Source organism: Pantherophis guttatus, chromosome 10 (assembly GCF_059756535.1).
Source record: "Pantherophis guttatus breed Tessera chromosome 10, ASM5975653v1, whole genome shotgun sequence".
Classification (NCBI taxonomy): domain Eukaryota; kingdom Metazoa; phylum Chordata; class Lepidosauria; order Squamata; family Colubridae; genus Pantherophis; species Pantherophis guttatus.
The window spans coordinates 24135051-24158211 of record NC_142072.1 but is presented as its reverse complement, the minus strand read 5'-3'; the positions used below and the strand labels follow the sequence as shown (position 1 = coordinate 24158211).

The 23161-nt window shown below is 44.6% G+C and overlaps 1 protein-coding gene across 5 annotated transcripts in view; it reads left to right on the top strand.

The window, feature by feature from the left end:
* RIMS3 (regulating synaptic membrane exocytosis 3) overlaps window positions 1-23161 on the top strand; it is a 98336-nt gene that overhangs the window by 63670 nt on the left and 11505 nt on the right. For all 5 annotated transcript variants that reach the window (XM_034413360.3, XM_034413361.3, XM_087876804.1 and 2 more), the window contains 3 exons: window positions 19975-20116; window positions 20409-20521; window positions 22202-22303. In XM_034413360.3, coding sequence (XP_034269251.1) covers window positions 19975-20116; window positions 20409-20521; window positions 22202-22303 — 357 coding nt within the window. The remainder of the gene's footprint in view (window positions 1-19974; window positions 20117-20408; window positions 20522-22201; window positions 22304-23161) is intronic.

The following is a 23161-nucleotide window of genomic DNA, read 5'->3' as shown; positions in this document are numbered from 1 at the left end:
CTGCATTCCAACCACTGTGTCACCAGGGATCTTGGCAATTAATTTTCCAGCTCTATCCCAATCTTCTTGCCGCTCCATTTTGGAAGTTCAGCACCATGGACAGGGCAATAGACTGCCCAATTGAAAGTTGACTGGGGAGATAAGTAAATAATCTGATTTTTTCAAAAAAAATGCTTAAGATGATGGGAGTTCAAAACTGTTGTCTGGCTCCATCTCAAAGAGATTCCACCTCACCTTCACAGCCCATTTAATAGGCAGATTCAAAATATCTGCAGCTTATAGGCACAGCGGGAACTGAATGATATCATAGATCTTATCCAGAGGTTTTGTAACTGACGTAGTACATGAGAATAAAGATTGAATATACATGATACTAAGCATCCAGGGATTTTACTTCCAAACTGAGCTTTCAAATCTGTCTAAGCTATAGCCATTTTTTTTTCCATGACAGCAGAAGAATTATGCATTAAGAAATCTCCTTTGGCATTTATATATATCCTTGTTGCAGGCAGCACTTTTGCTGTTGAACAGCATAGTCCCATAAAAGGTAAAGGTAAAGATAAAGGTTCCCCTCGCACATATGTGCTAGTCATTCCTGACTCTAGGGAGCGGTGCTCATCTCCGTTTCAAAGCGGAAGAGCCAGCGCTGTCCGAAGATGTCTCCGTGGTCATGTGGCCAGCATGACTAAATGCCAAAGGCGCATGGAACGCTGTTCCCTTCCCACCAAAAGTGGTCCCTATTTTTCTACTTTCCTTTTTTTATGTGCTTTCGAACTGCTAGATTTGCAGAAGATGAGACAAGTCACAGAGCTCACCCCGTTACGCGGCACTAGAGATTCGAACTACTGAACTGCAGACCTTTCGATCGACAAGCTCAGCGTCTTAGTCACTGAGCCACCACATCCCTCCCCATAAACGATAGACGCCTCCAAATTATAGGTTTTGCAGACAGTTGCAAAGAATACCATGGCCTGCAAGAAGAACTAGCCACCAATCCAGGACCAAATGAAGGCTGATTTTCCTGCGAGGCAAAAAAAAAAAAAACCCTGCAAAGAAAGCCTTGTATACTTTAGGGCAAGTGGTTGATTAGAAGACACAATGATACTCGGCAAGGTTGAAGGAAGTAGAAGAAAAGCAAGGCAGGTGAATGGAGAGGATCAAAGAGATGAGGAGGAGAACTTTTGAAAGAACTGTGAGTTATTATCTAAGGAAGTTCAAGATGGTGAGCGTTGATCCTTGCAATCATTGGGTGTCAAGCAGGGGTGAAATCCAGCAGGTTCTGGAGAATCGGTAGTGGAAATTTTGAGTAGTTCAGAGAACCAGAAAACACCACCTCTGGCTGGCCCCAGAGTGGGGTAGGAATGGAAATTTTGCAATATCTGTCCCCTGGAGTGGGGTGGGAATGGAGATTTTGCAATATCCTTCCCCTGGAGTGGGGTGGGAATGGAGATTTTGCAATATCGTTCCCCTGCAGTGGGGTGAAAATGGCGGTTTTGCAGTATCCTTTCCCTGCCATGCCCACCAAGCCACGCCCACAGAACCGGTAGTAAATAATTTGGATTTCACCACTGGTGTCAAGTTCAATTCCATGGCATCGTATCCAAACAGATTGAGTTGGTTTGAATAGAATAGAATAAAATAAAATTTTATTGGCCAAGTGTGATTAGACACACAAGGAATTTGTCTTGGTGCATATGCTCTCAGTGTACATAAAAGAAAAGATACATTCATCAAGAATCATAAGGTACAACACTTAATGATAGTCATAGGGTACAAATAAGTAATCAGGAAACAATATCAATATAAATCGTAAGGATACCAGCAACAAAATTACAGTCATACAGTCATAAGTGGAAGGAGATGGGTGATGGGAACGATGAAAAGATTAATAGTAATGCAGACTTAGTAAATAGTTTGAGAGTGTTGAGGAAATTATTTGTTTAGCAGAGTGATGGTGTTTGGGAAAAAGCTGTCCTTGTGTCTAGTTGTTCTGGTGTGCAGTGCTCTATAGCGTCGTTTTGAGGGTAGGAGTTGAAACAGTTTATGTCTAGGATGTGAAGGGTCTGTAAATATTTTCCCAGCCCTCTTTTTGACTCGTGCAGTATACAGGTCCTCAATGGAAGGCAGGTTGGTAGCCATTGTTTCTTCTGCAGTTCGAATCATCCTCTGAAGTCTGTGTCTCTCTTGTTGGGTTGCAGAGCCAAACCAGACAGTTATGGAGGTGCAGATGACAGACTCAATAATTCCTCTGTAGAACTGGATCAGCAGCTCCCTGGGCAGTTTGAGCTTCCTGAGTTGGCGCAGAAAGAACGTTCTTTGTTGTGCTTTTTTGATGACGTTTTTGATGTTGGGTGTCCATTTTAGATCTTGCGATATGGTAGAACCTAGAAATTTGAAGGTCTCTACTGTTGATAGTGTTGCTGCCTTAGATAGAAATTCTGCTTTTATCTATTTTTAAAAATCTATTGAATAGAATAGAATAGAATAGAAATTTTTATTGGCCATGTGTGATTGGACACACAAGGAATTTGTCTTGGTGCATACGCTCTCAGTGTACATTAAAGAAATATTGTTTTAGAGAGCCAGTTTGATATAGTGGGTAAGGCTCCAGGCTAGAAGCCAAGAGACTCTGAGTTCTAGTCCTGCCTCAGGATTCAAAGTCACTGGGTGACTTTGGGCCAGTCCCTTTCTTTCAGCCCAATCTACCTCACAGGGTTGTTATTGAGGGGAAAATAGGATGAGAAAGGAGTATTAGTTACGTTCACCACCTTGAGTTATTTATAAAAATAATAAAAGGTGGGATTAAACATGAATGAATTTCTCTCCTAGAATGTCTCTCTCCCTGGCTGTAAAAATATTTTTTTAAAAATTATACAATATTGTTTGCTGTATTTCCATTATTTCCCAAACTGTCCCCTTATTTCTGTGAATCGACCCCAATAAATATCTAATTGGTTATTAGAAATTACTCAGTGAGTTATAATTTGCTGTTGTAAACTTCGTTATGTTTATAAAATTTAAAAAATGAACCTTGGGTGCAGACAGAGACGGAGTACAGGAGGAGAAGTTAAATCTGCTTATCAGAATTTTGCTTTGCTTCTGTGTATTTTGATGTAGGTTATATGGGTGCATTGGTCCAGAGATGGCTTCTGAATAATAATAATAATAATAATAATAATAATAATAATAATAATAATAATAATAATAATAATAATAATAATAAAAGTTCTGTGCCTATTTATTTATTTAGTTTTAGGCACTGCACAACTCCCAAACAACTCTGGCCAACTTGTATTATCAGTATTCTTGGCAGGCCTATCATTCCCAAAATAAACATTTCTGCAGGTTACCTATGTAGTATATAAATGAACTAACTAGTCCCTTAGCATTCCCTTAGTTGCAGCATGACTCACAGTGTGAAGGACACTATTGTTCAGTGTACGATCAAGGGAGATGAGTCACCATTCAGAAAGCTGGAGGAGATGCCATGTCAGATTAGTCTACCGGCCTCTCTTGTGGTCTTCCCAGAGACAGAGGTTCGCTTTAGGATCAACAAAACTGTTGTTGCTGTTCCACAGTGCTGTTTGCTTTAGTGCTATAAAAGGTAGTTTGAACCTGATCCATCACCAGCAGGTTCTTCTTCTTCTTCTTGACCTTCTTGACCTTCAAGCCCATTGAAAGTCTTACCTGCTGTGATGTTTTAGCTCAGTGATGGCTAACGTTTTTGCCGTCGCGTGCCAAAAGCAGAGGGAGTGTGGGAGGGTCATGCATGTGTGTGCCCACACCAGGGGTGAAATGTAAAATTTGTTACTACCGGTTCTGTGGGCATGGCTTGGTGGGGGAGGTAATGTGACTGGGTGGGCGTGGCCAACTTTTTTTAAAAAAAAAAATTTTCAAAGCATTTTTTCTAATGCTTTGAAAAGCCTCTGCCGATCAGGCAACTCAGCTGAGATCGTCAGAGAGGCTTTTTAAAAAAATGCCTCTCTGCTGATCAGGCAATTCAGCTGGGATCGTCAGAGACTTTTCAAAGCGTTCTTTTTACCACCTCTTCAGCCAAGAGGTTGCAGAAAAAAATGCTTTGAAAAGCCTCTGATGATCCCAGCTGAGCCACGCGATCATCAGAGGCTTTTTTTTTTTAACTTTTAAAAGCATTTTTTCATCGGAAGAGGTTGCATGTCCAGCATGCATGTGCGCCTCAGCCAGCTGATTTTCGGGCCTTCCAGGCCCACCGGAAGTCGGGAAATGGGCTGTTTCCGGCCTCTGGAGGGTGGGGTGTGTATGAGGAAGGCCGTTTTTGCCCTCCCCAGGCTCCTAGAAAGCCTCTGGAGCCTGGGGAGAGCGAAAAACAGGCCCACCATGCCATCGTGTGCCAAAAGTGGGGGGAGTGCAGGGGGAGCATGCGCACATGCGTGGGAGGGGGGGTGCAGGAGGGGGGGCATTGAATTATGGGTGTGGGCACGCATGCATGGGATATCCCTGTGCTCCCCCCACTTTTGGCACGCGATGGCAAAAAGGTTAGTCATCCCTGTTATAGGATATGATAAAAGAAACTTGAAAGCCCACTGGTGTTTTCTCAAACCCAGTACCCCTCTTATGCCAGACAAAGTCAAGCTGGGGCTATTTTGAGTTTCATCTCATGTTTTCCCAGAACTGAGTTATTGTTTTGTTTTTTTCCTCAATGGTTTATCTATTCTTTCTTCAAGGTTATCACCACATTCCCCTCCCAAAAAATATGGATGGACCATTTAATATGGGATGTTTTGGCCATCTTCTTGAGAATTAGCAGTGAGCTTGCCAAACCTTGGTCTGCCTTACCATGATTTATTGAAATGGCTGTTCAGAAACCATGGTTCGCAAATAAACAGTTTGGTCGGGACTGTCTCACGATGGTTTCATATGAACCTGGATCCTGAGAAGTTGAAACAGAAGGAGGACATTTTGTTGATGTTAAGAGTTATAATAGTTATCATTTTTAGATTAGAAAGCTGTTGAATTGGACAGATTTAAGTCAGCTTTAATCCCTCTATCTTGAGTTGTCAGCTGCCTCTTCTCTAGCTCCCATTCCTAATCTATGTAGGTTTATCTTCAAGTTTCATGATTTCTGTCCCTTTCAATAGATGAGTGTTTCTCAACTTTGGCAACTTTGAGTAGATACCAACATGCTGGCTGGGGAATTCTGGGATTGAAATCCGTTCATTTAAAAGTCCTTGCGATTGAGAAAAACTGCAGTAGGTAGATATTATAGGTCAGGGATCTGCAACCTTAAACACTCAAAGAGCCATTTGGACCCATTTCCCACAGAAAAGAAAAACACCGGGAGACACAAAACCTTTCCCGTGCCTGACTATTTCTTGAACGGCCACAAAACTGGCATTGAATTAAACCTTCTGTTTTCTTCTGAAACTTTTCATTTCTTGGATTTATCCATGGTTGGCCTACCGGGGGTTGAAAAGTTCAATAAATCATGTGCTGGAGGGTGTCGCACATTGGCAGTTGTGACGCATATTTTGAGTGACGGGGAGCCTCAGCAGAGGGGTGAAAGAGCCACATGCGGCTCCAGAGCTGCAGGTTGCTGACCCCTGTTATAGGTACTCCTCAATTTATGACTGGTTGATTAATGATTGTTTGAGGTTATGATGGACAACCCCAAAAGTACTGTACTTGCGACCTGGTTCCAAAGTTCCTCCCTGCAGTCACATGACTGTGTTTTGGCCACTTGGCTTGCATTTACGGACCCTCAGCAGTGTCCTGCAGTGACACTTTATGACACTTTATGGTATTTTTTGTTGAAAACCAGTGTTTTCTGTCAGGTTTTAGCAAAAGCACCGCACCCCATAGAGAAGAATGGGTTGACTTAACAACTGCAGCAGTTGTCTAATTACCATGGGTTCACTTTACAATCATGTTGATTTCTTAATGACCACCACAAAAAAGGTTGTAAAATCTGGGCAGTCATGTAATGATCTTTTTATGACCAATACAACTTCAATGGGCAGGGCTCCATTGTGTTTGTTAATTGAGGACTGTAAGGTACTATAAAGGTGGGAGGATTTTCTTGGGCTGTTTTTTTTATTCCTTTGAAATTACAGCCAGCAAGTGCTTCTGAACCTGCTCTTTTTCTCTTTCTTGGGAAAGTGGGGAAGGTTCACCATCTGCCTGCAAATTGGAGAACAGTGGTCCAAAGCTAAATTCATGTGGTGGAATGTAGCCTGGATTCCCAGGAGGGAGAGGCTGCTATCGAGAGAGCAAAGTGGTAGCAGAGCTTAGAAAGTTTGGTCAGCAGGAAGAAGATTAAAATATCTCCTCCCTAGCGGTTCCCAACTGCAGTTATGCAAACAGTTGCTTTAATCTGGCAAGATTCTGTCTATAGGTGAAGGACAATAAAGGAAACTATTCTTAAGTAACTCCATGTGTCATTCTTGGTCAGGAGTGAAATGTAAAATTTGTTACTACCGTTTCTGTGGGTGTGGCTTGGTGGGGGGTAATGTGACTGGGTGGGCATGGCTTTTTAAAAAAATGCTTTTAAAATTGCTCCCTAAAATTACAGGATAAGGAAGATTCAAAATACTTTAAAATATGGAACAGCTGGTACCAGTGGATAAGTCAGAGAGAGGGAATGCTTAGAGATGAAAGTTAGGAGAAATTAATGCAAATAAACAACTGCACTGTCAGAGAGATATAGAAGGAAATAAGTCACTGTGCGTATATATATATATATGTATATATAACATTAGAAAGTAGTTGATAGATGAAGTTGAGCACTATATATGTATAGTATTTGTACTTGTAATTTGTGTGTTTGATTAAGAAAAACTTGTTCAGTTTTTCTTATAATTGTTTTAAATGTCTTTTTTTTAAATACGAATAAAGTTTGTTTTAAAAAAAAATGCTTTTAAAAGGCTCTGACGATCCCAGCTGAGTTGCCTGATCGTCAGAGGCTTTTGTTTTCTTTTATAAGCACTTTCTTTCTTTCTTTCTTTCTTTCTTTCTTTCTTTCTTTCTTTCTTTCTTTCTTTCTTTCTTTCTTTCTTTCTTTCTTTTTTTTTGCTTTTAAAAGAAAAAGAAAGCCTCTGACGATCAGGCAACTCAGCTGGGATCATCAGAGCCTTTTAAAAGCATTTTTTAACAACCTCTTCGGCTGAAGAGGTTGTAGAAAAAATGCTTTGAAAAGCCTCTGACGATCCCAGCTGAGCCGCGGGATCATCAGAGGCTTTTTAAAAAAACTTTTAAAAGCATTTTTTTGGTCAAAGAAAAAATCCTTTTAAAAGTTAAAAAAAAAAGCCACTGATGATCACATGGCTCAGCTGGGCATGGGGGGAGGGCCCAGGGATTTTTGCTACCGGTTCTCCAAACCACCCACCGTCATCGCTATTGGATCAGGCGATCCGGTCTGAACCGGGAGCATTTCACCCCTGTTCTTGGTTCTTGGGGCCTGACAATCCAGGAGCGAAAGAATAAATAAAAGGGTTTCCTTCCAACAGAATGCCACATTTCGTTTCTCCTCACCCACTTTCTTGATTCTTAGAGTCAGATGAGATTTCATAAATTGAAGGTGTCCACATCTGTCCTTGATGTCTCTCTCTGGGTGGTATCTGGCCTTTCAAATCTGCAGCCCACGCCCTTTCTCTGGGCAGAAGAAGCTCTGCCAGATCTCTTTCCTGTCCCTGGGGACTGACCTGCTGGAGGATGCAGGCACACAAATTAGTATTAGTGATGGGCAGACAAAACGGGAGGCTGGTTTGGCAAAAAGGACGGAAAGAAGAAATGGGTTGGGAGAAGGGGGAGGGCAAGAGGAGGAAGAGTTGCCATGGTGACCTGTGAATGAGACACCATGGCGCATGTGAAGTGTTGATTAGGAAAGAAATTGAGTGCCGAAAGCAGCTAAAATGATATTACCAATTGCTTACTTGCTTTTTGTAAGGCTATACGGCTTGCCTTCTTCCACAGGTGTTCCTCATTGGACGGCCTGTGAGGGTTAGAGTTAGGGTGTCTTTGGAAATCAGCCAAAAACGTTCAACTTCACCTGCTAAATTCTTAACGAAGTAATGCTCAGGAATGAGTCTGTATCAGTGGTGAAATCCAATTTTTTTTACTACTGGTTCTGTGGGCGTGGCTTGGTAGGCATGGCTTGGTGGGCATGGCAGGGCAAGGATACTGCAAAATCTCCATTCCCACCCCACTCCTGGGGCAAGAATATTGCAAAATCTCCATTCCCACCCCATTCCTGGGGCAAGGATATTGTAAAATCTTCATTCCCTCCCCACTCCTGGGGCAAGGATATTGCAAAATCTCCATTCCCACCCCACTCCTGGGGCAAGGATATTGTAAAATCTTCATTCCCTCCCCACTCCTGGGGCAAGGATATTGCAAAATCTCCATTCCCACCTCACTCCTGGGGCAAGGATATTGCAAATCTCCATTCCCACCCTACTCCTGGGGCAAGGATATTGCAAAATCTCCATTCCCTCCCCACTCCTGGGGCAAGGATATTGCAAAATCTCCATTCCCACGCCACTCTGGGACCAGCCAGAGGTGGTATTTGCCAGTTCTCGGAACTACTCAAAATTTCCGCTACCAGTTCTCCAGAACCTGTCAGAACCTGCTGGATTTCACCTCTGGTCTGTATGGTGCAAAAGAAAGGCCATGGGGAATCAACCCAACTGGCCAGATCTCCCAGGAAATTGATTTTTAATTCTAACCCAGGTAGTGCGATGCATGCCAAATATGGAGTATAAAACTCAGAGTAGGTTTGTTAGTGTTAGAAAGGTGACAACTAGTGATGAAATCCAAATTTTTTTACTATCGGTTCTGTGGGCGTGGCTTGGTGGACGTGGTGTAGCTTGGTGGGCATGGCTTGGTGGACATTGCAAGGGAAGGATACTGCAAAATCTCTATTCCCACCCCACTCTGGGGCCAGCCAGAGGTGGTATTTGCTGGTTCAGAGAATTTCTGCTGCCAGTTCTCCAGAACTTGTCAGAACCTGCTGGATTTCACCCCTGATGCCAACAGTGAAGCAATGGATGATTTGATTGGTGGAAAATTTAGAAGATTGTGCCCTTGCAAACCGTAGGACCCACTGCTTGAGAGAATGCATTGCTTGGGAAGGAAGGGTAGCAATGCACAGTTGAGTTCTAGATAATTGATGGTTCTAATTTATCTATTTTTTAAATTGCTGTAATCTTAAAGTGGAAATTTGTATGCGCCTTCAAGTCAGTTTTTGACTCCTGATGGCTGTCTGGACATGTCTCTGCAGTTTTCTGGGCAAGATTCCAGAAGTGGTTTGCCATTGCCTCCTTCCCAGGGTTGAGAAAGAGGGACAAGATCACCCAGCTGGCTTTGTATCCAGGGTGGGATTACAAATCCCATCTCCTGGTTTCTAGCCTGATGTCTTAACCATTACACAAATTGGCTCTCGAAATACATTGTAGGATGAATTAAATATCTTTGGATAGATCATTATTTCTTAAAATATTGGACTTTAATGCAAGTTGAAGTCTCAGAAAGTGGACACACAAAATTGGCTCTCCAAGTTATCCCAGTAGAATCTTAGAAAGAGCAAACTTTTTTAAAAAATGGCAAAATCAGATTTAATTATCCAATTTATATGCTTCCCATTTCACCTAAGCAATTCTGGGCATTTTACAAACAATTATGTGTTTCTATTCCTTGTAGCATTAAAGTTTGAAGGCAGGATGTGGCAGATATGTCAGATATCTGGCTTTTTATTCATTTATGTATTTATTGGTTCGATTTATATGCCGCCCTTTTCCGGAGACTCAGGGGGGCTTACAATGCGTTAAGCAATAGCCTTCATACTTTTGTATATACCTGCTTAGTAGGGCTTTCGGCTCCCCCCAAGCGGTGTTCTTTTTTATACAAAGTCAGTTTATTGCCCCCACAAACCGGGTCCTCATTTTACCTACCTCGAAAGGATGGAAGGCTGAGTTAACCTTGAGCCTGGTGAGATTTGAACTTGCAGTAATTGCAAGCAGCTGGTGTTACTTAACAGTGCTTTAGTCTGCTATGCCACCAAGGCTCTTTCAAGGCTCTTTCTTTTCAACGTTGCATGCCTTTTGCAGCTGTAGATTCATGTTAGCAAATTGGCAAATGTAGACTTCCTTCTACGTTTATGAAGTCTTCTGTGTGCCTATTTAGCGCAATTGTTTGCATGAATTAGTCTCATTCGGAATTTGTTTGATATTGAACCCTGTGATTAATGGAATGATTCTTAGAGCCACCTAGTGAGCATCTGGCAAGATGTAATTTCATTTGGCAATTTTCTCCAGCCTAAAAATTAGCCGTTGTTTCTGCTGCTACAAAGGGTGGATTTGCTGACTTGGAAAAGGCCCCTTAGTTCGAGGCTCCCATTTTATGTAAATTATAACCTCAGGAGATGAATTAATACTTCAAAAATAAGTTCTGAATTGGATATACAGCTCATGTCATGTCATGTCTAGCATTGCACTTGTTCTAGAGGCCAATGGAAGTATGTTGTTGTTAGGGTTTGTTTATTTTTTAAAATGTAGTCTTTTTTGGAACATTGGTTCATCTCAGTGAATTTGGAGCAATGGGATGGCATGGGGACCAGAAATGCCTTTGGAACTGCTCTTTTATCAAATGCTGGTGCAGTGGTGAAATCCAGTTTTTTTTTACTACCGGTTCTGTAAGCGTGGTTTGGTGGGCGTGGCATGGCTTGGTGGGCGTGGCTTGGTGGGCATGGCAGGGGAAGGATACTGTAAAATCTCCATTCCTTCCCCACTCCAGAGGAAGGATACTGTAAAATCTCCATTTCCACCCACTCTAGGGGAAGGATACTGTAAAATCTCCATTCCCTCCCTACTCCAGAGGAAGGATACTGTAAAATCCACATTCTCTCCCCATTCCAGAGGAAGGATACTGTAAAATCCCCATTCCCACCCCACTCCAGAGAAAGGATACTGCAAAATCTCCATTCTCTCCTCACTCCAGGGGAAGGTTACTGCAAAATCCCCATTTCCTCTCAATCAGCTGGGACTTGGGAGGCAGAGAACAGATGGGAGGTGGGCCAGTCAGAATTTTTACTACCGGTTCTCCAAACTACTCAAAATTTCCGCTATCAGTTCTCCAGAGCTGGTCAGAACCTGCTGAAACCCACCTCTGTGCTGGTGGGTTCTTCTCCTAACCCTTGTCCTGCAGAGCAAAGTACATTTTGGGGGGATTGTCAGTCTTGCAAGATAGTCCAGGAGCAAAAGCACACCCAGAAGTACTAATCCTACCTTAATTGTAAGGTTACATCAGTATTTCTGTACCTTGATGACTTGAAGAAGTGTGGACTTCAAGTCCCAGAATTCCACAGCCAGCATGTTTTCTGCACTTCTTCAAGTCCGTAACTCTTCAAGGTGCCAAGGTTGAGATACTGGTTTCATTAACTGGTTTCATTAACAAAATCTTGCAAGTCTGAAAATATCTCTTTTGTTGTGACCTAGGCTCACTTAGTCAGTACAAGACACAATTAGTCTCAAACAAACCTATTTTATTATAACAGCTGAGAACCCCGCCGCAGGGAGGCGGAGCCGGTCAGATGGTTCCGCCCCAGGCGCCTGATGGAACCTGACAGATTCCAGACGGAGCTTGGGCCATTTCCTGAGGTTCTGGCACACGCCTCGACTGGAGACCTGGTGGCCGCCTGGGATAGGGCGGCTGCTGGTGCTCTGGATCGGGTCGTGCCTTCGCGGCCTCTGACCCGGCGCCGATCTCAATTGGCTCCTTGGTTTACCGAGGAGCTGAGGGAGTTGAAGCGCCGGAAAAGACGCCTAGAGAGTAGTTGGAGGGCCAGTCTTCTTGAATCTGACCGGACACTAGTAAGATCCCACATTAGGAATTACTTAGTGGCGATAAAAGCAGCGAAATGTAGTTATTTTGCTGCTCTTATTGCGTCATCAGATAATCGCCCGGCCGCCCTCTTTAGGGTGACCCGCTCCCTGCTCCACCAGGAAGCGCGGGAGGACCCCTTGGAGGGTAGAGCCGAGGATTTTGTTCAGTATCTGTATGACAAAATCACTCAGATTCGGGAAGATTTGGACTCCGACTGGGTAGTCTCAGGGGGAGAGACAGGGGCAGGTCTTGAGAATGTTATCTGGGATGAGTTTGATCCTGTGACCCCTGAGGACGTGGACAGGATTCTGGGTAGACTGAACGCGACCACTTGTTTATTGGACCCGTGTCCTTCCTGGTTAGTACTGGCTTCCCGGGAAGTGACACGAGGCTGGCTCCAGGGGATTATAAACGCTTCGCTGAGTGAGGGTGACTTTCCCGCCGCCTTGAAAGAGGCGGTGGTGAGGCCTCTCCTCAAGAAGCCTTCCCTGGACCCGGCAATGTTGGTAAATTATCGTCCGGTCTCCAATCTTCGCTTTGTTGCGAAGGTTGTTGAGAGTGTGGTCGCGCAACAGCTCCCCCAGCACCTGGATGAAACGACGTATCTGGATCCGTTCCAGTCGGGCTTCAGGCCCGGGTACAGCACGGAAACGGCATTGGTCGCGTTGGTTGATGATCTCTGGAGGGCTCGGGACAGGGGGTGCTCCTCTGTCCTGGTCCTGTTAGATCTCTCAGCGGCTTTTGATACCATCGACCATGGTATGCTGCACCGGTTGGAAGAGTTGGGGGTGGGAGGCACTGTGTTGCGGTGGTTCTCCTCCTTTCTCTCTGACCGGTCGCAGTCTGTGTTGACAGGGGGACAGAGGTCGACCCCGAGGCCCCTCATATGTGAGGTGCCGCAAGGGTCGGTCCTCTCGCCTCTCCTGTTCAACATTTATGTGAAGCCGCTGGGCGAGATCATCCGTGGTTTCGGGGTGGAGTACCATCAGTACGCTGACGACACCCAGCTGTACATCTCCACCCCGGATCACCCCAACGATGCCCTTGAAGTGATGTCCCGGTGCCTGGAGGCCGTACGGATCTGGATGGGGAGGAACAGGCTCAGGCTCAACCCATCCAAGACTGAGTGGCTGTGGTTTCCGACGTCCCGATATAGTCAGTTGACGCCATCACTGACTATTGGGGGCGAATCATTGGCCCCCACGGAGAGGGCTCGCAACTTGGGCGTCCTCCTGGACTCACGGCTGTCTTTAGAAGAGCACTTGACAGCCGTGACCGGGAGGATTTTTCATCAGGTTCGCCTGATTCGCCAGTTGCGTCCCTTTCTGGATCGGGACTCTTTACGCACGGTCACTCATGCCCTTGTCACCTCCCGCCTGGACTATTGCAACGCTCTCTACATGGGGCTCCCCTTGAGGAGCACCCGGAGGCTCCAACTGGCGCAGAGTGCGGCCGCGCGGGTGGTAATGGGAGCGACATGGCGTTCCCATGTAACACCTCTCCTGCGCGAGCTGCACTGGCTCCCGGTGGTCTTCCGGGTGCGCTTCAAGGTTTTGGTTACCACCTTTAAAGCGCTCCATGGCTTAGGACCCGGGTACTTGCGGGACCGCCTACTACCACCAATAGCCTCCCACCGGCCGGTACGCTCCCATAGAGAGGGGCTCCTCCGGGTGCCGTCAGCCAAACAATGCCGACTGGCGGCCCCCAGGGGGAGAGCCTTCTCTGTGGGGGCACCTACTATCTGGAACGAGCTCCCCCCAGAGATACGGAGGATCCCGGATCTGCGCACCTTCCGCCGCGCCTTAAAGACCTTACTATTTCACCAGGCCGGCCTGGCCTAATTTTCCCCCTCTTTTATAAAAGATTTTTAAAATTTTAAATATTTTTTAGTATTTATATATTCAATTTTAAATTGGTTTTAAAAGTTTGGGGTTTTAAATTTGTCGGGGCCAAAATTATTTAATTTGATTTTATTCTATTTTTTAAATTTTGTATTGTATGTGTTTTTATTGTTTGGCTGTGCACCGCCCTGAGTCCTTCGGGAGTAGGGCGGTATAGAAATCTAATAAATAATAATAATAATAATAATTACTTCATTCCCAGTTTAGTCCAAATTAATTGAAAACCAAGTTTTTCAGAATAAATCCTTCGGGCTTATCACAAACCTTTATCTACTTTCGCACCCTGCTAAAGGCCTTTCTTGGCAAAGCCCATGAAGTTCAGAAACAAGAGACGCCGAGTGGAAACAGATTTAGCAACGTTGCTTTCCTACAAAGATTCCAAGAGCCTTTGCTGTTCTTTTAAGCCTTATGGGAGGGGCCAATCATCTCCTGGCCTTACTCCTGAGTCATCCCTTTTGCTTTAGCTGCTCTTGACTTCTGGCAGCTCTGTGCATGCATGCACTAGGAACAGGCTCTTTCTGTTCCTCTGCCTCTCTGCTATCCGCCTCTGGAGGCTCCGGAGTCCACACATCACTCCCAGATAGCCCTGGCCCCATCTCTGCTTCAGACGCAGAACCCTCGTCTGGGCCTTCCCAAGACTCCAGGACTGGCCCATTGTCTTCTCCAGCCTCCTCACTGTCCAATTCCACTGCCAGTTCTGCAGGCTGCTGATGGACCACAACATCCCTCTCCCATCACCTTTACAGTCCAAGAAACTAGCGAGGGTCCCTCCTGAGGCATTTGCTCCACCCTCATTCCTTCTGTGGGCTCAGCTGCCTCTTATCTGATACTTAGCTTCAGCTCTTCCTCCTGTCTCCCAAGGCCATTCTCGTATACCATTAAGGGGATTGACCAACTAGGGTTCCTATCACCTTTGCCAGAGGAAAAGATCACGTCTAATGCTTGATATCTGAACAATAAAACTGAAGCACAGACGGGTCGTTTCCTTTCCTGTCTGATCAGGAGGATATTAGTTCCTGTGCAGCTCTGCAAATTAGACCCAGGAGCAGGAGAAAGCCTCAAACAGAGACAGATTTATTGCTCCGAATGCATTGTTGTGAATTCTGAAGTTGGCTCTTTTTATGGGAAGATCGAAGTTGTCTTTGGCATGTCGGACTACCCACCAGGCATGGCAAGATCAATCTTGGCTTTCCAGAAAATTAAACGTGCCTCAAGGCGCTAAATGCTGATAAATCAGTTGCTTTGGATGGGTCTCCCATATCAAGTAGGAATTAAGCTGTATACAAGCGGTGGCTGGGTGGATGCAAGCAGCAGGGTTCAAATCCTAACCCCTTTCTCCCACTCTTTATTCAGTAGACTTTTAGCTGTTGTTTTCTTGGCCTTGGGAGTCAGAGATACCTGTTTCGTTTTTTATATAATATTCTGTCTGGCTTGAGAATTGTGGCTTTGCCAATGTCAGCCTTTACAGCAGCACATCCTGTATTTTATAAAGCAACCTGACAACAGCAATCAGGAGCAGTCATATTGACCGTATTTTTTGGAGTATAAGACGCACCTTTTTCCCCCCAAAAAGAGGGTGAAAATCTGGGTGTGTCTTATACTCCGAATGTAGCCCCACCCAGCTTCTCAAACGGAGGTTTCAGAGGCTGAAAAAAGCATCAGAAATGAAGCTTCAGAAAAGAAGCCCCCAAACAGAGCTTCAGAGGCTTTTTTTCTGAAGCTCTGTTTCGGAGGCTTTCAGAGGCAGAAAAAAAAGTCTTTTCTGAAGTTCTGAACTTTTCAGAAGTTTCAGAGCAGAAAAAGAAGCAAAAGAAAGCAAGGCACAGAGCTCACAACCAAGGAACCTGTTGCTAAAATTCACCTCTGAGAACAGCTGATTGGGGGTATTCCGGGAGGCCGATCCACGTGCCAATCAGCTTTTTTCTTATTTTCCTCCCCAAAAACTAAGGTGTGTCTTATACTCCCAAAAATACATTATGTCAGAGCTCTGAAGTGGCTCTTTTTTCATTGGATGCATTTTAATTTGCTACTTATGCAAATCCTGGCAAATAGATGGGAAAGAAATGGAGGTAGTGACAGATTTTACTTTCCTGGGCTCCAAGATCACCACAGATGGGGCCCGCAGCCAAGAAATTAAAAGATGCTTGCTCCTTAAGAGGAAAGCTATGGCAAATCTAGACAGCATCCTAAAAAGGAGGGACATCATCCTCCCAACAAAAGTGTGTGTAGTCAAGGTGATGGTTTTCCCAGTTGCAACGTATGGCTGTGAAAGTTGGACCATAAGAAAGGCTGAGCGCCAAAGAATTGAGGCCTTTGAACTCTGGTGCTGGAGAAGACTCCTGCGAGTCCCTTGGACTGCAAGGCGATCAAACTGGTCAGTCTTAGAGGAGATCAACCCTGACTGCACTTTAGAAAGCCAGATCCTGAAGATGAAACTCAAATACTTTGGCCACCTAATGAGAAGGAAGGACTCCCTGGAGAAGAGCCTAATGCTGGGAACGATGAAGGGCAAAAGAAGAAAGGGACGACAGAGAACGAGGTGGCTGGATGGAGTCACTGAAGCAATTGGCATGATCTTAAATGGACTCCAGAGGATGGTAGAAGACAGGAAGGCCTGGAGGAACATTGTCCATGGGGTCGTGATGGGTTGGACACGACTTCGCAACTAACAACAACTTATGCAAACTGAGTAAGTTGTGCTTTACCTTACCTCAACCTGCAACATAGGATGATAATGATGATTGACTCCTATTGCTATTTTTATGGCAAAGTCTGTTCACTTTACAGTGTCATGAAGTTCTTTTTTCAAACATCTCTTATAAACGGATTGTAATATACAACCCACATTACCTGGTTCCTGGATTGATGACTTTCTGGGCTTAAAACGACAACTGGCTCATCTCTTATCTCTCTGTCATCATCACTCCTGATGGAAAGACACCTGTAAGGTCTTTCTCTTGGCTCTTCTCAGATGGTTAGATTTTATGTGGAAGAGATGGTCTCACAGATACCCAGATCCTATTCGTGTCATATAATAAGGCACTAAGGATGCATTTTGAATTGCATCTGGAAGCCAGCTGGCAAACTGTGCCACTCTCTCAGAAGTGAGTTATGAGGCAAAATCAGGATTGAATTATTACCGTGCAGACAGCTGTAGCTTCTGAATGGTCTTCACGATGAGCCCATGCAGAGTGATTTTCAGTAGCCTGGTTGTGAGGTGATAAGCACACGAATAAACATAAATAATGCCTCCTGTTTCAGGAAACACCTCAAACATTCGCCAAAGTCAGACTAAAGCTTTCCTGGCCCAGTGGTGAAATTCATTTTTTTTTACTATTGGTTCTGCGGGCGTGGCTTGGTGGGCGTGGTGTGGCTTAGTGGGCGTGGCTGGGGAAGGATACTGCAAAATCACCATTTCCACCCCACTCCAGGGGAAGGATACTGCAAAATCCCCATTCCCTCCCCACTCCTGGGGGAAGGATATTGCAAAATCCCCATTCCCATCCCACTCTGGGACCAGCCAGAGGTGGTATTTGCCGGTTCTCTGAACTACTCAAAATTTCTGCTATCAGAACCTGCTGGATTTCACCCCTATCCTGGCCATCTACCAAGAGATATACTGTACGTCCAGGAGATTACCAGATTCCAAATCTGGCCTCTATTTGGGGAGTGCATCTTCATGTAGTGACAAATTTGGAATGTTTCTAGAATCGGAGGACTTCAGAATCGACAGCACCTGTTATCTTGCTGTGATTAACACCAAGCCCAAATAGTAACCATTCAGCCAACATTCTAAACTACAAAAAAGCACTAACCCAGGTTAAAACTAATCAAACTTAGTATCTTGTCCAAATACAGCTGTTAGGGTTGTAAGTAACCTGGGCGAGCTTGTAGTGTGAATCACAATGCTGATCCTATGGCTTGCAGAAATACCATAGTCAGAAAGTAGTCATTTGACACTTTGTTCTAGAATGTAAGTCCTCCAATGTATTTGCAACCAGCTGATTGATTGACTAAATCTTGAGAAACTAATTGACTGACTAAATGTTGAGAAACTTTCTGTGCTAGAAAGCGTACAGGCCAGGAGTGTGTTCTACTTACCTTTACTATTGGTTCGCATCATGCCCGCGAGCGCACACTCTTCTGCGCATGCGCAGATCGCCAATGATGACATCCGGGTCATTGGGTAGAGCTTCCCGCCAGTTTTACTACTGGTTCTTGCGAACTGGTCCGAACCAGGGGCAACCCACCACTGGTACAGGCAAAAGCAACAAAGATCTATCATCTTTGTTGCTTTTGTTTGTACTCTTTCTAGCATCTCAATAGATCTGGAGGCTAAATCATATGATGAATGATAGAGGGAACTAGATATGTCTAGCCCAGGGGTCTGCAACCTTAAACACTCAGAGCCATTTGGACCCATTTCCCACAGAAAAGAAAACACCGGGAGTCACAAAACCTGGGTGGGCGTGGCCAACTCGACATCACTCACTTCCACCAGTCACATGACCCCCCCCCCAGCCACACCTACCCAGCCGGTCATTAGGGCAGAGAACCGATTGTTAAAAAACACCAGGAACCACAAAACCCTTTTGACATCTCTCTCTCTCTTTCCCTCCCTCCCTCCCTCTCTCTCCCCCCCTCTCTCTCTATCTCTCTATGTCTCTCTCTCTCTCCCCCTCTCACTGTATCTCTCTGTCTCTGACCTGGCCGCTTCTCCATCCCCCGCCGTTGCCCTTATCTTCTCAGGCTAGGCGAGGAATGACTGGGAGGCGAGGGGTGGGGCCAGCCAGTGGTGGGATCATCCAACGGAGCCACAGCAGAGGGCTCAAAGAGCCCATGCGGCTCCGGAGCCGCAGGTTGCAGACATCTGGGTTAGCCAGCCAGCAGAGCCAAGTTTTAAGGCCAGAAAGGTGAAGGCGGATCTCGCCTCCAGATGCAAGGTGTTCCAGAGGGCGAGGGCCACAGAATGCGGTCTCTCCTAGACCCCATTAGCTGAAATTTCTTGGCCATCGGGGTCTTTAGCAAGCCCTCCTGCCAAAGTGAGTGGGGCGGATCAATCCCATTGATGCACGTATGTATCTTTATTCTATATATCCTGGCTGACTGATACACCTATTGTCTTTATATTTCACTGAAGTGAAACCAAACACTAAATCAAACCATAAATCACAAACAAAAAACAACTTCATACAAATATTTCATCAGTTCAGGAGCAAAAACATTTTTAAAAAAGGTTATATGGAAGCCTGCAGAGACCATCAGCACTGGTCCCTGGGTTCGGGAAGCCCAGGGGTGAGATGTTTCTATGCGTCCTGCTCCCAGGGGCAGCCATTCCCCCAGCTTGCCACTGTTTCTGTCACAGTATTTGCTTTTCTCTCCTTCTGGGTCTAATCTGCTCAGCCTCCCAGAGGTAAAAACATGTAGTAGTAACTACTCATCCTTGCTTCATTGTTTGCTTGCAAACAGAAGACAGAAGACTTCTGGAGTTGCCCCCTACTGGGACACGGGCTTTGCAGATACCCAATAACGCTGTCTGTGCATGCTAATCCTAAAGCAGACGTAACTGCCCAGGGCAACTGTTCAGATTCAATCTCTGATGGCTTTCCAAAGAGAGAAGAAGGAGGGGAGGCAAATCAGTATTTCTGCTTCGCTCAAAAGGGCTTATTTTCATTGGAGAATGCAGAAGACAGGAGGCCTTTGCATCCATCCAAAGGCTAGAGGTAGGCAGGAAAGAAACAAACCAGCATCAGCATGGATCTCCCCAGTGGTGGGATTCAAATAATTTAACAACCGGTTCTCTGCCCTAATGATTTTCTTCCAACAACCAGTTCGCCAAACTGCTCAGAAAGTTAACAACCGGTTCTCCCGAAGTGGAGCAAACTGGATGAATCCCAGTAATATTTTTATTACTGGTTCTGTGGCCGTGGCTTGGTGGGTGTGGCAGGAGAAGGATACTGCAAAATCTCCATTCCTAGCCCACTTCAGGGGAAGGATACTGCAAAATCTCCATTCCCACCCCACTCTGGGGCCAGCCAGAGGTGGTATTTGCAGGTTCTCTGAACTACTCAAAATTTCCGCTACCAGTTCTCCAGAACCTGTCAGAACCTGCTGGATTTCACCCGATTGAAGGACAAGTCGTATCCTTCCCTGGCTGTGAGATGATGCTCCTGGACTGCCTCACCCACTATTTATGTGATTCCTCCCCCCCCCCCCCCAGATGGTGGCTTAAAGAAACTTCGAAGTAACATTCGTCGCAGCACTGAAACTGGGATTGCTGTGGAGATGAGAAACAGGGTCACCCGTCAAGGCAGTCGGGAGTCAACCGATGGAAGTACTAACAGCAACAGCTCCGATGGCACGTAAGTCCTAATTAATGTAATCATTGAATAAAGAGTAGACACTGCACAGAGAATATAAAAACAAGTGTTCCATTTTTTTTAAAAAAGGAAAATGTCCTGCTAATATTAACTGATAGATAAGGCCACCCCAAAACTGAAATGTCTTTCAGTTACTTTGTTGGCCCGTCTCATGTGAAGGCAAGACAAAATGCTCTGGGACCAAATGTAGATGGAGAAGGATCTCTTTTCTGAATGTTCTTTCATGCTATGTCTTCTTTTTCTCACACGCTGTCTTTCTCACCCTTTCCTTCAGATTTATTTTCCCCACAACCAAGCTGGGAGTTGAAAGCCAGTTCAGTGACTTCCTAGATGGTCTTGGACCAGCGCAAATTGTAGGGCGACAAACACTGGCTACTCCACCAATGGGTGAGTAAACCTTTGGGGACCATCTCAGCCCTTTTGAGGTTCAGGGTCACTTGATGGAGGAGGATCTCCTTTGGGATCTTTCTTAATTGACAGCCTCCCTGGGCTAATGTTTTGTGAGGGACTGTGTAGTATGCACATATATATACTGGGCCATAAATTGTGTTTTGCTCCTGTAGTTTAGAAATCATGGTTTATGGCTGAGTGTTTTTTGAACCTGTCTAATTGTGATTTACTTAGTAAAATCTTCTTTAGTGTAAGCATGATTCCTGATGTCAGCTGGCTGGGGAATTCTGGAAGTTGAAGTCCATACATCTTCAGCTGCCAAGTTTGAGAATCCTTTATTGGCCAAGTGTGATTGGACACACAAGGAATTTGTCTTGGTGCATACACTCTCAATGTACATAAAAGAAAAGATACATTCATCAAGAGTCCTAAGGTACAACACTTAATGATAGTCATAGGGTATAAATAAGCAATCAAATCATACTAGGAAACAGTCAATATAAATCTTAAGGATACCAGCAACAAGGTTACAGTCATACAGTCATAAGTGGAAGGAGATGGGTGATAGGAACAATGAGAAGATTAATAGTAGTGCAGACGTAGTTGACAGTGTTGAGGGAATTATTTGTTTAGCAGAGTAATGGCGTTCAGGAAAAAACTGTCCTTGTGTCTAGTTGTTCTAGAGTGCAGTGCTCTATAGCATCGTTTTGAGGGTAGGAGTTGAAACAGTTTACGTCCAGGATGCGAGGGGTCTGTAGATATTTTCCCAGCCCTCTTTTTGACTCGTGCAGTATACAGGTCCTCCATGGAAGGCAGGTTGGTAGCCATTGTTTTTTCCGCAGTTCTAATCATCCTCTGAAGTCTGTATCTGTCTTGTTGGGTTGCAGAGCCAAACCAGACAGTTATAGAGGTGCAGATGACAGACTCAATAATTCCTCTGTAGAACTGGATCAGCAGCTCCCTGAGCAGTTTGAACTTTCTGAATTGGCGCAGAAAGAACATTCTTTGTTGCGCTTTTTTGATGATGTTTTTGATGCTGGGTGTCCATTTTAGCTTATGAGATATGGTAGAACCTAGAAATTTGAAGGTCTCTACTGTTGATACTATGTTGTCTAGTATTGTAAGAGGTGGTAGTATGGGAGAGTTTCTCCTAAAGTCCACCACCATTTCTATGGTTTTGAGTGTGTTCAGTTCCAGATTGTTCTGGTCACATCACGAGGCTAGTAGTTTATTTATTTATTTCTATTCATGGATTAAATTTATAGGTTTTCCTGAAAGGTACGATTCAGCAATATTTGGAGAACCGTAACATCTCCATCAGAATTCCATGATTTCCATAACTTAAAAAGGTCTCCTAATATAGATCTACCACAAAACGTTAAGATGAGCCAAGACACCACAATCACACATGGAAATGGGGCAAGACATTGGTGTGAAGGGCAAAAGACTATTCTTTATTATATCAAAAAAATCCCACTGAATTTTGACAGACCCTTTTCTCAGGGGAATAATATTAATCAAGATGGATGCACCCCAAATGTTTTGGGACTTCTAAAAAAATAAAGGATACTTTTTTCTTTTATGCTGTTTTTTTCTCCCCTTTATTTTGCACAATCACATGTGGACAGCACAAAGCTCTTGAGTTGTGACCATGCTGACTTTACTGCTACTTCTTAGGTGACGTCCATGTTGCGATGATTGACCGGAACGGACAACTAGAAGTGGAAGTGATAGAAGCCCGAGACCTCACGCCCAAACTAACAGCCAAATCTTTTCCTTGTAAGTAATTCCTTCCCAGATAAGACTGAACAGAGATAAGATGAAAAGCTGCCTGGAACAATTCTTGGTATTTACGGAAAGTCGTTCGTCTAGTTTATGTCTTTAAAAAAAAAAAACCACAGATGTACGTTCACTCAGTTGACCTAGAACGGGTCTAAGCAAATGAACATGTTTTGAAGTAAATTCAAACTGTTTAAATACTTGGAAGCTAACCCAGTCAAAAGCAGGTGGCTTGGCTGCTTTTGATGGGGTGCTACCCAGAACAAGTAGTAGATTGAAAATTCCTTCCCTGCCAAAAGAGACTCACTTCTAATCCTTTACACAGAGCAGGCAGGAGAAAGTGGCAGAGTAATTTGAAGATTTGAAGATCGCAAGAGCAATAGCCCTTAGACTTATATACTGCTTCACAGTGCTTTACAGCCCCCTCTAAGCGGTTTACAGAGTCAGCCTATTGTCCCTTCCTTCCTTCCTTCCTTCCTTCCTTCCTTCCTTCCTTCCTTCCTTCCTTCCTTCCTTCCTTCCTTCCTTCCCACTTAGCACTTAGACTTATATACCGCTTCACAGTGCTTCACAGCCCCCTCTAAGCGGTTTACAGAGCCTCCAGTAATCTGGGTCTTCATTTTATCGACCTTGGAAGGCTGGAAGGCTGAGCCAACCTTGAGCCCCTCAGAATCGAATTCTTGGATATAAATGGAGTTCCCATTTTACTTCCCACAGAAGTAACTGAAATCCTTTCCTAATGATTTGCAGGCTTTTCTACAATAAATCAGAAATGTTTGTATCTTTGTGTACCCACTTAACTGCTGTATCCTGTTAACTGGGTTGAAGCCCCATATTGAATCTGGGTTAACTTGGCAT